A 14,020-nucleotide genomic window follows, 5' to 3' on the forward strand; every position below is an offset into this window, starting at 1 on the left:
TTCATTCTTCTTCCCCTCCTCTCCTTTTCAAACTACCAACACACATCCTTGGCTGTCCTTTTGGCTGCGCTACGGTACGAGCTAAAAGGTTGCCCTACTTGCTAAGGAGACGACGTTGCTTGTGTATGCATGTCTGCATGAATGAGCGAGTGTGTTTGTGAGTCAGTGAATGAGAGACTGACCTCACATACCAGTCGAGACGCCAACCGGAACAGAAGAGGAAAAAGAGAAAGAAAGAAAGACACGAGAGAGAAAGAGAGGGAGAGGAAAGACAGGACAAATAAACACGCAAGAAAAAAAGAAAAAAAAGTAAAGACAACAGCCCATCATGGACGCGGCCTGTCAGTGCGGGGCCGTCACTTTCAAGACCCCCATAGGGAGGCCCCTGGCGCTCTACATATGCCACTGCGCAGAGTGCAGGCGCCAGACCTCGTCTGCTTTTGGCACATCGGCCATCTTCCCGCGATTCGAGCTGCCGGATGCCGAGCTGCTGAGCGTCTATACGTGAGTCGAGGTCCCTCTTACCACATAGTTGGGTTCTGAGAACAATGCGAGAGGAAAGAGGAAGAAGAACATCATAGTGGGGTCAGAAAAGGTTCATCAGTCATATGAGAATGATGGCGATAACGGCAAGATGGAGATGAGACAAAAGAGGGGTAGGGATGGGGATGGGAGCATGTCCAGGAAGAGACAGAATTGACTGACCAGTTTTCTTACTTGATTTATATAGACGGCCTACCGTCTCAGGACAGACGCTGTACTGGTGAGTTTTTTGGGTTATGGAGATCCCACCTCGATGGCGGGACGCAACTGTCGGGTGATCAAGAAGCGAAGGCTCTCACTCACGCTCCCCAACTGCAGCTACTTTTGCAAGAAGTGCGGGACACGGCTCATCCACACCACACCTGTGAGTATATAGTCACATCGCTCTCATATCCTCTTTGCACCTCGTTGCATTTGGTCTTCCATCTCTCCATCCATCCTTACTGACCTTCCCCCCTCCCTCCCTCTTCTTCACAGAACAAGAATGTTGTCTCCGTCAAGGGCGGCTGCCTCGAGGGGCTCGACTGGTCCCGGGCCATCCACATCTGGACGCAGTCTGCCATGATCCCTATCCCCGAGGGCGCTGAGAGCTACTCGGAGGAGTCAACGCAGAGCAGCTACGGCGACTCACAGGAGTGTCTGGACCAGCCCGGGATGCTGACCGGGAGCGGAGGAATCCCTGGCTCGAGCCTGGGCCGCCGAGAGGGCGAGGGAGGAGGGCCGCAGCCGAAGAGGGAGGGGCTTTGTGAGCTTTCGGGGTCGAACCTGAGCAATATGCTGCATTAATGTAAAGGAGAGGGGTTTTTGGCATGGAGAAGAGACAGACACACATGTATAGAGAGGGGAGGAGAGAGCAGCATGAAGATATCCAAAAAGAAAGGTAAATTAGTATGATATGGTTCTCAATGTCTAGGAGAGGTCGATCTATCCACCTGTCAATAAGGGGCCAGGAAGAACCAAAGGAATATACATATCGGCTCACACACACACACACACGGTGTCGCTTTGCCTTCAGAATTCTATTGCAGAAAACTGCCATGCCATCAACGGCCTCTCTCGCTCCCCCACTGACGCCCTCTTACCCCGTCAGCCTCTCCCGATTTATGCTCCCACCCCCTTCCTCGGCCCTCCTCTGCTCCTCCCCGCCCGGCCCTCCTGCATTCGAATGCTTCGCCGGATCAAACACATACATTGGAAACTCAAGAAAAACTGTCCGCCTCAACACCGTAGGCACCTTCTCGTACAGCCACGGCGGGAATGGAATCAGGATACTCGTGCGGTCCAGATACCGTCTGTACCCGTCCCAGTTGTCGCCCTTCTCATAGCGCTTCTTGGCCCCTGGGCGCTCGGAGAGCGGGAGGCCCGAGAGGAACATCAAGAGGGCGGTGAGGAAGATGGGGCCTACGATGGTGGCGTAGAGGGCTTTGTAGGCTTGGCCTTGGACGTGGCCATCGGCTGCGGAGGAGACTGCTATCATATAGATGGCTGTGTGGGCGAGGTTAGTGTGTTTCAGAGAGCGAGGAGAGAAAGAGGTAACTAACCAAACTGGATGATAATCTCGCCAAAGTAGTTGGGGTGCCTCGACCAGCCCCACAACCCCTTGTCGCACACAGCACTCTTGGGCTGGCTCTGGCGAAAGATGAACTTTTCCACGTCGCTGACACTCTCTGCGACGAAACCCAGCACGAACAGCACCACGCCTGCAATGTCACGGCCCGTGCCGAAAGCGACAAAGGGATACTGCGTCACGGCGGGCGAGTTGAGCACGGTGACAGGCAGGGAGACGATCCAGACCCAGAGCATCTGGAAGACCCAGAAGCCGAGAAAAGGGAAGAAGCGGTCGCGCTTGTCGTCGAAGCGGTCATCTTTGCCGGTCTTGAGGATGCGGAAGAGGAGGAAGCCTGAGAGGCGGGCACCCCATAGCATGATGAAGATGGAGGCGACGATCTGGCGGGCGGTGGGGTGCGAGGCGGAGAGGCTCAGGGTGATGATAGCCAGGACGACGAAGTTGGTGCCGCCCGCAAAGTCTTGTGGTCTAGTGTGTTAGTAAAGATGATAATAAGAGAGACGCAGTTGAGGGCGAGGGCGAGAGAAAATATGGCCTTACCGGTCAGCTTGTCGAATTTGAAGGTGAAAGCCACGGCGAAGAAGATGAGCTGGTAGGCGACGGTGATGAGGAGGGTGATGGCGAGGTAGTAGTCATCTAGGACGTGGACGGTTCCCTCCATCTTGGGCAGCTTTGAAATGTTCACGTATGGTGTATAGCGGAGGATGTGTCTGTGGTGAGGATCGTGAACTCTAGCACTACTTCTTCTTCTACTTCTTCTTCTTCTTCTCTTTTTCTTCCTTCAGTTTGAATTGTTTCAAACCAGGTTCGGCAACGGGACAAACCGAGCGAACGAGCATGACAAAACTCAAAGAACAGCTTGTTTGGGGTTGTTTCATCAAAAGAACCCGAAAAGGTGCATGTGTACCAATTTATATTTGTTTTCTATACAAAAGAGAAAGAATTGTAAGCACATCATGGTGGTTTTGGTTTTTTCGGTTTTTTCGGTTTTTTTTTTTTTTTGGTTTGGCAGATGCCTCACTGAGCAGTGTGATCTCACATGAAAAGTCTACGTCGTCATCATCGAGAGCCATCTGCTTGCAGTAGCAGGGGGTCGATCGGGTACTTCTACCGTCCCCCAGTGGCCCATAAAGTACTGTGTTCTGCTACTATGGGCACAGTAAGTACGATAGTGCTTTCGTCAGCAGCGACCTGTTAGTGGACGGGCAACCGCAAAGAGCACCGGCTCCAGGTGGGTCAGCTCCCTCTGAGCCTAACTACAATAATACCACCATGTCGTTATGCTATGATACCGTACGCTTGGGCCCCTAATAATGGTGTCTCGAGCTCATCTTTCAGTTATGCCTGTTCTAGACCTTGTCTCCATGGTGCAGCGCAGGTGCCATCATCACCATCCTTTCCTTCTTCATCTCGGCGAATTCTTATTCTTAAGGTTAATCTCCTGTCTTGGCCACCACACCAACGACCTCATCCTCCTCTTGACTGCATTGGCCAGTGCCGTGTGGTTGTCTGTGCTGTGCCTCCCAAGGAAGCTGTGACGGTGGCGTCCGTCTGTGTGGACTAACCAGCACATGCAAAGCCCCTTGATCGAAATTGACTGTCTCGCTTCGGCTGGAGGTTCTCTTTCTGGCCTGCACTGCAACCAAACCCCTGTGCCTTTTTCCTTTTCTCTTCTTTCTTCCCCTCCTGCCCTTCTCCCCGCAGTGAATGCAAAGAACAGCGCAGTCGAAGCATGGCCTCTTTGTTCTCTTGAGAAATTGTATGGTATGAAGAATGACAGGTCATCAATTTGCTCTGCTGGCCTGTGCCTCCATGGCCTCGACCCCGCAATACGGTGCTGACACAGCAGTACCACCATGGCCTGGCCTGAAGAAGAGACATCACCATCCCCATATATCCATCCGTCCCATCTCGAGGCCAACCAAAGGTGGACCGGTCGCATGCGAGGGCGATCGCTCGGGAACTTCCACGTTGACGATCTTCGCGTTGAATATCTACGATGCAGGCAGCCCAGTCTTAGCAATTGATGCGCCACTTGGTTACAGACGTACATGGTAGTATATCTATTCTGATCAGACCATGTCAACCCCCCCTTACCCATTGTCTTTATTTATATCTTGCAATTGTTTCCGCAGTCGACATGCTATTCGCTGCCCTGTTGCGTTCGTACCAATAGAACACGCAACTGGAAAACAAATTCGGCGACACTGATGAAGTCATGGATCCAGCCGTGACAAGAACAATGCTTGGGGGTTGGGCATGTCCCCGTTTCGCCCAGTCGTACTCAGACATCATCTGTCACGGACCTTGTCTCATCCACCACAGGCACAAGACAAGAGACAGACCCCTGAACGGAGACCCCACCCCTTTTCTTGTCCGCCCGACGAGAGGCTCTAGCCGCTGTTGCACAGCGTATATTGCTTGGCATAACCTAAAACTTTATCCTGACTTGACTACAACGCTTCCAGGCACCATCTTCTCTCCCCTGCGCCAGCAACACGGAGGAGCGTTTCCTTTTCCTAACCGTCTGCACCGCGAATGCCAAGATTTCGATACTACCGCTGTCTTGCACTCGTCTCTTGTCCCCCCTAGTAGGACTTTGGGACGAAACCTGGGTGCCATGCCATGCCCATACATGGATTGGATCATGGGTTCATCACCGGCGCCGAATGAGCCATGGTCCAGCCAGTCTCTTGCTCTCGATTACTCTCGTCTTCTCCAAGAAAGACTGACATCTACTGATGAGCAAGACCTCGTATCTCTTTCCTCCTCTATTAGAAGTCCTTCTTAGTCACGATAATCCTCATCAACTTCGGCTCGTCGGTGATAGAGAGGAAGAAAGACCTTGGTTGATGCCTCCTCCCCCCACCTCGGTTCCTTTCGTCGTTTCTGCAGGGCTAAGCCTGTAAAAAGAAACGCTTGTCCACTTCGCTTGAAAGGGGGAGGAAACCGTCTCGTTTCTTTTGAAGCCCTCTCATTACGCACGCCAGAGGCACGGCTCTTAGCCGCCCGGACTGGGGGTTTATCGCTACCCGTCTCTGGCGTCCCACGCTTTGAGTGTCGTGGTGGAGGCACTGCGAGTCGCAAGTCCGATCCACATGTCCAGTCTGTGATGGTAGACTTGAGACAGCCACAGTGCTGCTGCGATCCCCCCGTGTTTTCCCTTCTTATTGTTCTAGTCCATGCGTTCTGGCTTCTAGTAAAACCCCCTTAGCCCGTCCCATATTGGACATGGCTATCCTGCTTCTCCGGTCGATCTTCCTGTAGTAAGTGACTCGTAGTAAGAGGCTCATCTTGATCCCAACCTCTTGTGGGCTTGGCTTTCCCACCACACTCCCTCTTTCGTTCGAAACCAAACTCACAGACTCTCTCTCTCTCTATCTCTCTTCTTTCTACCGAGAGGGTTTGAGACCTGATCGACGACAACGTCCACGACGACGATACTTTGTTTGCTTATTTCCGACGGCTGGTCCTGTTGTGTCATTCCTTTTGTTCTATTTGTTTGTCTAAAGGCCTTCCTGGTCCGACGACAAGATGAAGTTCCTCTTCGAGTACCTTCTACTACTAATAGGGTGTCTGTCGGTGGCACAGGTGCGTCGAACCCGGCCAATATCCCAAGATACGAACCCGGAGCCGAAAGAAATACGCCAGTCACGCTGACAATTGGACTTGTAGGCATCCGTATTCAAATATGAGGTTCGGGCTGCCGAAGCTGGAGACGATATACTGGCTCGAGGACGGGAAATTGCTGCCCGACACCACGAGAATGGAGGAGGCGCGGGTGGCGTGGTCGCCAACCTCGTAGCCGCCTTGAAAGAGGCACAGGATCAGCTCGAGGCGCAGAAACAAGGCCAGACTCAGACGGTGACCGCGACCGCGACAGTGACGGCGGCGGCGGCAGTTGCGGCCAACAACCAGACAGCCAATGCTGCTGGGTGAGTGCCCTTGGTTTCTTACATCATTTCTCTGCTGACACGTGCTCACAGGGCCATCTTGTCCTTCCTCACGACTACCGTCTTCGCAAGTGGTACCCCAGGCACGACGACAATCACTGCACTCGCCTCGACCGTCACCCAGACCGTTATGGTCACCGTGCCCTGCGCCGCTACCAGTGCAGCCGCTGCTGCTGGGGCGGGCGTCTCGACTGTTCCTGTCCCATCGCAACTGCAGACCACGACGCCGGCGGCGGCTGCTGCCACTACTGGTATGTTTGATCCCAAACCAGAGGACAGGGGAATATACATCGCCCAACAAAAAACCCGTGTAGGTACTCAGTCTTACTGACATTCTCGTCTTTTTCTCCAACAGCAGCGACAACCGTTAGCACACTCGAATCCTCCGTCAGCCTCGGTGCCGTTGGTGCAACTACCACTGCGCCAGCCGCCGCCAACAACCCCGCTGTCGGCACTACTTCCGCTGCCGCTGTGACGACGAGTGCCGCCGTCGCCGCCGCCGCTGCCAATAACGCCGGCGTGACAAGTGTAAACACGAGCGGGCTGACCCTGGTGAGCGCGCTGAGCTTGGGCAACCTGGCGAGCGCAACGATGAGTGTCGCCTAAGGGAAACGGAAAGCAGAAAGGGAAGGAGGATGGGATGTCTATATAGTCACGGGATGATGATTTAATCGGTCTGAATGCCCTTGGCGGGGATGCAATAGATCTTATTTTGTTCTCGGGAGAAGAGGGAGACACACCGGCCCGGGGGGCTTCTTTGGTGTATGTTGAATGTTGGTGGTAAAAGATTTAATATCCAGATCACTCTGCAAGTCAGACCATCCAAAATCATCAGAGCGCCCATTCCCTAAACACTTTGGTTCTTGTTCTTGTCGTGATTGTTGCGCGGAGCAGTAAGTCTCATCATGAAGCTGTGGGCTAGGATGCCCAAAGGGGGTATCATTCAATATTGTTTTTGTCTGTCCGACGCCAATGACGTGCCGGGAATTGCTTCTTCTGGAGGCATAATATTGCCCGCCTTACACCGAGCCCTCTGGCGCCGTTGCAGATTCTTTCTTCCCGGCCAGCTTCATCTTCTTAGCCTGCCTCTTGCTCATGACCGGTAGGGCCTGGTCTCCTGCGACCCCAGCGTCACTCCCGCCATCATGTTTCCTCTTTCCCTGCTGCTGCTGCTGCTGGGTGTTTTGCTGCTGTTCACCCCCTCCCTTCTTCTTCTTGGCCGTCTTCTTGTTGTTCGAGCCCTCCTCCCCATCGCCATCGCCATTGCTCTTCTCGGCCCGTGGCCTGGCCCCCGGCACCCTCCCCTCTGCGCTCACAATATCCACCACCCCTCGAAAACTCCTCCTCTTCAGGCCCTCGTTCACCACCACCGACCTTGGGTTCACCCCCAGCCCCTCCAGCCCCCTCTCCGGCCCCAACCCCCAGCACGCAAGAAGGTTCACCACATCCGCCGGCGCCCGCAGCGCACCGCCGCCCCCCGCGGCCCTGCACTCGCTGCTCAGCACGATCCCGCGGCCCTTGGTGGCGCGCACGAGCTCCAGGACGTTGGCGATGAAGGTGGCGCGAGCGCGGGCGGACGGCGCGTCGCCCCCGGTGCCGCCGGCCAGGAGCAGCTGGCCGTAGCACACCTCGAACAGCACGCCGCGGTTGACGGCGGCCATGCAGGGTTTTGGGCGGAAGCGGAAGGGCTGGGAGACGGACAGGTCGAGGGAGATGAGGCTGACCTCTGAGAAGGAGGTGCCGGTCGTGAGGGCGGCGAAGGCGCGCTCGGTGAGGGGGCGGGCGGCGAGGAGGGAATAGGTTTGGACGAGGAGGGGGAGGCGGTGGTTGGCTGCTGGGTCGGAGACGAGGAGAGTGGCGCGGCGGAGGACGGTGGGGAGAGGTTTGGTAGAGGAGGTGGTGGTGGGAGGAGCTGAAGAGGGGTCGTTGGTGGAGGCGGCGATTGGTGGTAGTTGAGGGAAGGACGAGTGGACTGGGCCTATCTGTGGTATAGGGTTGGTGACTTGTGCTGGGATCGGCGGCTCTAGGATGTGGTTGAGGGCGACGACGTTGTATCCGAGCGAATGGCTGAACCTGAGAGTACGCTCTAGGCCGGCCTGCGTAGTCTGGGGCGTCCAGACGATGTTGAGGTCGTAGAGCATCGTGGGCGGAGGGCGTCTCTCGTCTTCTTGTTGTTATGACATGCTGGTATGATATGTTCGTGACTCTCTCTCTCTCTCTATCTCTCTCTCTCTCTCTCTTTCGGCAGGTACCGGTGTAGTGCTCGGATTTGTTGTAGGAAGCTCTCTTTCTCTCGCCTTTTTTTCTGTGTGTGTGCGTCTGAGCTCCCAAGGCGTCAAGGTGATGTGATAAGTCGCGAGGCTGAAGGAAAGCTCTCAAAAAAGTTCGACGGGTGGAACCGCGATTGACAGGGGTGCCCATGGATCTTCCCGCAGTACTGTGCTGTGTACTATGGTATGTAGTACAGTGCTACATAAGACAGTACAGAACACTGAGATCTGTACAAGGTCTGATCGGCTAGATGTAATACTATGAGATACCTCGAGCAAGAAGGCAGGGATGCAAAGACAGAAAACTGAATGAACACGAATCCGCTTGCCGTACATCGTTCTCTGCATCTTGATATGCAGCTTATTCTCTTCCTTACTTCGATTGGGTAACGGCGTAATGCTTGACCGGCACGTTGGGGCTGCGTCATACCTGCAGCATGCCTCAAGCTGTAGACTGGCCCGCCATGTTTTGGCCTCGCACAACTATCCAGCTTCCCTTTGCCCACAACAGCGGGCGAGATACCTCAGGCCAGCCCAATATGAACCATGACCACTGGTTGCAGAACTTGCACACGCTTGTAGGTAGTAAACGACCCTGCCCTGCCCCGGCTGACGAGGGAGGCCGAGAAATCAAGAAATTCCGCACGCAGCCTGAAGACGACCCCCCAAACCCCCAACTTTGCGATCCAGGAATTACCAACTGATTCTCACAAAGACGCTTCTTGGGTCCCATCACAACATTCCAACCACAACTCCATCAGCCAGTTTAACACCTTTGCCGGCGACGAGGATGGCTCTAGGCACCAATTCCACAACCTCACAAGCGGCGAGGGTGTGGCTGCGTCCCTCGGCCCAATGCAATGGGAACAGCAGATACCAGCAAATGCCTACAGATCCTTCTCGAATAATAATGTAGAGCTACTTCAACCAGAGAATTTGTCGAACCAGCTACCATCCATGCATTCCTCCCCGAAAACTTCGACTCCACCCCCAAACTCTGTGGGAGACCTTTTCATCAGCAGTGATTCCTCCCCAAGTCGAAATACCTATGAACGATTGCCTTCCAGGGGTTTCACCAGCTTTGAGAAACTACAGAGCGACCCCTCGCGGGGGCATGCCACCACCCCAGGCGTACGCTCCGGACTCGATACAAGTTCAAGTGACCAGCCAGTATTGAGTGATTTCCAGGCCAACGAAAAGGCCTCGCAGACTCCAGCTGCATTACACTCATCCGAATCCGTACTTGTCTGCGACTACGACACTTGTTTTGGTGTTGTACGTTGCGTTTCGCCGCATCTCGATCGACGTTTCTCTAGGCTAACAAGAAGCAGGTGATAACAGCGCTTACCTCTTCCTTTGCGCAGAAGAGTGTGGTCTATGGTGTGCCTGTTGATCTGGAACCATTTGGAAATCTTTTCCTGCTTCGTAGCCAGACTTCTAATGCGCACGCCGGTATCCTGAACAACCCTCAACTCTTCAACGTGCTTCGCCAGCTTCCCCTTAGACTGGACGCCACACTTGTCGTACCCGCGGTCAAGGGCAAGAGAGACATGGGCAAGCCAAAGTCCAGGAATCAGGCCCGGGAGGAAACAGCTCAACATTACAGCATCCGCATTGTGTTGCACGTCTTCGGGTTAACAAAGAGAAGATCGGGAAACTAATCTCCAAAGCGGGTTTCTTCTTGCAGCATCCGACTGCTGATGAAGCCATACCAGGAGTTCAATATGACAACCCACATTACCTTCTTCCTCCCGGTGCAGGAATGCCGAAACTGAAGAACTTGCGCCTGAGCGACGAGGAAGATGTCTCCTCTCAATTGGAGCCGGGAGATGAGACAAGCAAGAGCTACCTTCTGCAAATCTTCGAAGCCGCGGAAGCAGACGGTGAGACCGTGAAAGTGGTAAACACGTCACCAAGTTCCCGGCTTCGTTCAAGACTCATGAGGTACAACATGCTTTCTGGCTCTATAATTTGCAGTGGCTTATGCTTTGTTCCAGTCATCAACTCACAGCTCTGGCCATGATGCTCGAGAAAGAGAGCGGCCACGTAGAGCAGCCGGTATTCCCGCCGCTTTGGAGAACGGAATTTTCCGAGAACAGAAAGGTTTTGCAGTAAGTGATCCTGGAGAGTAGTCCCAGAGATATCATCTGGATACTGACCTTATTAACATGCAGATACCGCCATACAATCACCGGGTCACTAGAATCCAGACCTTATCCCAGTCATGGGAGGAATACTTGCTGATGTAGAGAATCCCCAATCAAAAACTGCTCTTGGATGAGGTCCTGACAAATATTTCGAGGATATGGGCCTTGAAAAACCCTGAGCGTTTTGGCTCTGATATGTGCCTCTCTGGATCTTCAAACCGCAACGGAGGATCATGCCAAGAAGACGAGCCACCGAGGAACACTCATTGTGGCGCCGATGTCCAGTGAGTTTGGCACGAAATAAGATGCTTAGAATGCTCATGGACTACTGACGGGAAGAAAGCCATACGTGGCTGGATGATTCAGGCCTCACAGTAAGGACTGCTTATAATATCATGTCGACTTCACGATTTGCACAAAGGCTAAAAGCAAGGTGGCTTTCGTGGCTTTCAGGCACATTCACAAAGGGCAAGTACGGGTACAGATATACCACGGTTCTGGTCGACAAGGTGTTGCCAATGAATTCGTCGACACTAACGTGGTTATCACAACATACGAGACTCTTCGCTCTGAGTGGGCAATCACAGAGGGAGCACGTCCTATATACTCCTGGAAATGGCTGCGAGTTGTTTTGGATGAAGGCAAGTAGCCTGGTGAATGCTTTGGCATTGATCCTCTTATTCATATCTATATAGCTCACCACGTTCGCAACCGGAAAAAACAGACATACCAATCTGTTTGGGACCTCAACGCCCGATATCGATGGTGTTTGACAGGAACACCAATTCACAACTCGCTCGACGACTACGGCGCCTTACTATCTTTCATACGGGTTTTTCCGTTCGTGCAAAAGTCCAAATTCATGACTTGGATCGCGAATCCCGTGGAAGAAAAGGACAAGCTGGGCATTGAACGTTTGCATAGACTTGTTCGCGCGACTTGCCTCCGAAGGACCATACAAAAGGCCTTGTCCTCTGGTATGCTCAAGCTTCCTCAACGTTCTGAGAGGATACATGAGGTTTGCCTCCATCAAGATGATTAGAATTTGTATGATGCCGTGAAGGGAATCACCATCAGAGCGGCCGCGGGCCTAGAGAGGCGACCAGATCAAGGCCCATCGCCCAAAGGCAAGCAAGCGAACATACTCGCCCTAATCAACTCCCTGAGGCTCATCTGCGATCATGGAGAACATTTACTTTCGAAAGCGGTAAAGAGAATGAGCGAGGAAGGCTCAGATTCTTTATTAGAGTCCGCAATGCAACAAATCCACTACAGCAAGTGTTCCGTCTGTGAGGGGGAGATTGATGGCAGCGTCGGTAGGGAAAAGGTGCAAGATTCTATATGTGCCAATTGTGCAACTTCAGAGGAAGGATTCCTAAGCACGAACCTGGAAGCTGATCTCCTGGACAAAGGCGGTATGTCAGTTTGTCAATCAGCAAGCTCTGAAAATTTGAATCCAGCCAACGTCCTTCATCGACCCTCGGCCAAGGTACTGGCATTGCTGGAGAACCTGAGAATGGAGCGAACAGCAGCAGGGGCAAATCGTAAGCCAAGGAAAAGGTGTGTTCAAAGAGAATCGTTCTCGCTGGGTGTTTGAATTTTTAAATTTTATTTTTTTTGGTTTTTTGTTTGGCTAACCCAGAGCAGCGTCGGGTTTAGTTACTGGATCAAAATGCTCGATCTCATCGAGCAGGCACTCTACGGAGCCCAAGTCAGTTTCCAACGCATTGATGGACATACCAGTCGCGAAGGACGGGAAAAAGCTGTGCAGAAATTCAACGACAACCCTGACTGCACTGTGATGCTGGCCAGTATCGGCAGTGCAGCGGAAGGGTATGTGTCTCAGCCGATATGGTTCGTCAAACTTTGTTCAGCTGACTTAACATCTATCCAGAATCGACCTTGTAGCTGCCAGTGTCGTACATTTGATAGAACCTCATTGGAACCCAATGGTAGAGGCGCAAGCCGTCGATCGGGTGTATCGCATAGGACAGATGCAAGAGGTCACGGTCATACGATATATCGTTCCCAACTCGGTAGAAACAGTAAGAGCAGCCTCTACGCATACTTTCTGATTCCTTCATCACTAATCTTTAACATGTTCTTCAGTACATTCAGAAAGTGCAGAAGGACAAGCTGGAGATGATTGACCAAACTATGAACATGCGCGGGATGACGGAGGCCGATTTGGAGTCCAAACGATGGAAGGTAAAGTTCCAACCGTGATCACTGTTCATTTCAAGGCTCTTATACTAATCAAATTCTAGGTTTTGATGAAGCTGATCCAATAGGGATGCCGGCGAATCTATCACTTAAGCATTCTACTAATAGGCCGCGATTCTGGCATTCCCTGTCAAGCTTATGTAGATGCTAACACAGCAGGATTAAACGATGTGTTCCGAAGACTGGAGTGGCAAATCAGGCTTTCGAATGACCAGTTTCCTCTCTTTCCGAGAAAGACCAAGAAAAGCACAGGAAGAGAAAATGGGAGCTGAAACGCTGAAGAATATATGGTAGAGTCGATGTAGGTTTGGGACATGTTTTCGATGGAAATGACGACCTGCTTGTAGCTGTCAGTCTGGAAGGGCAAATTCTTTACCCTCGTTGATCTTGAACATCAACGCTTTTCCTGTCTCTTTGTATTCCGGATTTGCTTGGTCTCTTCGACAAGTTCGTCCCACGTCTTTCTCAACCATTTCTGAATGTTTTTTGCGCCCTTCTCATCCCGGATCTTTTGAGCTGGGACCAGAAGTATGCCGAATTTTCCTTTATCGATTTCTTGCTCTGCCTTGTTCAATTCCGGATCAGCACCATTGAGCAGGAGAAATTCCATCATCTTAGCACCCTCGATGGATGTCTGCTTTGCAACGCGTTGTAGTGCTGTCAGTTGCTTGGGATCATGTTGGGCGTTGACATCGGCACCTTGCTTAAGCAAGAATGCTGCCAGAGGAATTGAACAGCAGATGTCTGCTACATTTCTGAGCGTTTGACTTGGCCAATCATTGGTGAAAAGGGGGACTAGTCCAGATTCCCTCCATAGATAGAGCAATTGCAATTCCCCCGCCAAGTGTTTCCTAGATGCTCTCAGGACTCGCTTTGACCCAAATGCAACTTCCATAGCTGACTTTGGTCTTAATCGCAACCTTGCGCGGAAAGTGTCCATATGGCTTTGAATCCAATTGACCCAGATTTCCATTCCTTCGGACCAGCCGCTCGACACCAATTGAAAGATGATCATCTCGTAGTGCTCTCTCAATGACTTAGCTTGATCCGGCGCGTCAGCCGTTTGAGGCAGAAAGTGTCTGAAGGTACTCTGATTGCATCCCTTGATTGATTCAACGATATAGTCTGTAACGATATAGCCTATTGGTCTATATGCATAGAGTTGGGTTGGGACCTCAAATAGCTTGAGCATGCCACTTGAGGCTGCAACCCCGGCGAGCTTTAGGAGCGTATCTCGAGAGGACGAAACGTTCGAAAGGCCATCTGGGAAGGCAGAAAGGACGTCTGGGAAGGCAGACAGGATTGTGTGCACGGCTT

At 52.5% G+C, this 14,020-nt stretch overlaps 5 protein-coding genes across 5 annotated transcripts; 2 read left to right on the top strand and 3 right to left on the bottom strand.

The window, feature by feature from the left end:
• The first annotated feature begins 3 nt into the window (after window positions 1-3).
• Window positions 4-1,532, top strand: M406DRAFT_322642 (uncharacterized protein). Its single transcript, XM_040919671.1, has 4 exons — window positions 4-504; window positions 731-763; window positions 862-907; window positions 1,021-1,532. The coding sequence occupies exons 1-4, from the start codon at window positions 329-331 to the stop codon at window positions 1,327-1,329; spliced, it is 564 nt and encodes a 187-aa protein (XP_040775493.1). The 5' UTR covers window positions 4-328; the 3' UTR covers window positions 1,330-1,532.
• An 89-nt stretch (window positions 1,533-1,621) lies between these two features.
• On the bottom strand, window positions 1,622-2,771 carry M406DRAFT_259751 (DUF1295-domain-containing protein; the record flags this gene model as incomplete). Its single annotated transcript, XM_040917315.1, has 3 exons — window positions 1,622-2,028; window positions 2,085-2,570; window positions 2,651-2,771. 3 exons carry the CDS (start codon window positions 2,769-2,771, stop codon window positions 1,622-1,624), a joined length of 1,014 nt encoding a protein of 337 aa, XP_040775494.1.
• Window positions 2,772-7,082: 4,311 nt separating this feature from the next.
• M406DRAFT_330869 (PHP domain-like protein) lies at window positions 7,083-8,204 on the bottom strand (the record flags this gene model as incomplete). Its single annotated transcript, XM_040920569.1, has 1 exon — window positions 7,083-8,204. The coding sequence occupies one exon, from the start codon at window positions 8,202-8,204 to the stop codon at window positions 7,083-7,085; it is 1,122 nt and encodes a 373-aa protein (XP_040775495.1).
• Window positions 8,205-9,883: 1,679 nt separating this feature from the next.
• M406DRAFT_346591 (uncharacterized protein) lies at window positions 9,884-12,803 on the top strand (the record flags this gene model as incomplete). Its single annotated transcript, XM_040922207.1, has 15 exons — window positions 9,884-9,949; window positions 9,982-10,277; window positions 10,331-10,444; window positions 10,661-10,764; window positions 10,824-10,854; window positions 10,934-11,105; window positions 11,205-11,498; window positions 11,544-11,687; window positions 11,801-11,807; window positions 11,861-11,899; window positions 11,941-12,040; window positions 12,128-12,313; window positions 12,375-12,525; window positions 12,590-12,688; window positions 12,748-12,803. 15 exons carry the CDS (start codon window positions 9,884-9,886, stop codon window positions 12,769-12,771), a joined length of 1,827 nt encoding a protein of 608 aa, XP_040775496.1. The 3' UTR covers window positions 12,772-12,803.
• A 321-nt stretch (window positions 12,804-13,124) lies between these two features.
• Window positions 13,125-13,469, bottom strand: M406DRAFT_223500 (uncharacterized protein; the record flags this gene model as incomplete). The annotated part of the gene is made up of 1 exon (XM_040915655.1): window positions 13,125-13,469. A coding segment is annotated over one exon (345 nt), but the record flags the coding sequence as incomplete, so codon positions are not given.
• Between the last annotated feature and the right edge of the window lie 551 nt (window positions 13,470-14,020).

The sequence above is a fragment of the Cryphonectria parasitica genome (assembly GCF_011745365.1).
Source record: "Cryphonectria parasitica EP155 unplaced genomic scaffold M406scaffold_5, whole genome shotgun sequence".
Taxonomy (NCBI): domain Eukaryota; kingdom Fungi; phylum Ascomycota; class Sordariomycetes; order Diaporthales; family Cryphonectriaceae; genus Cryphonectria; species Cryphonectria parasitica.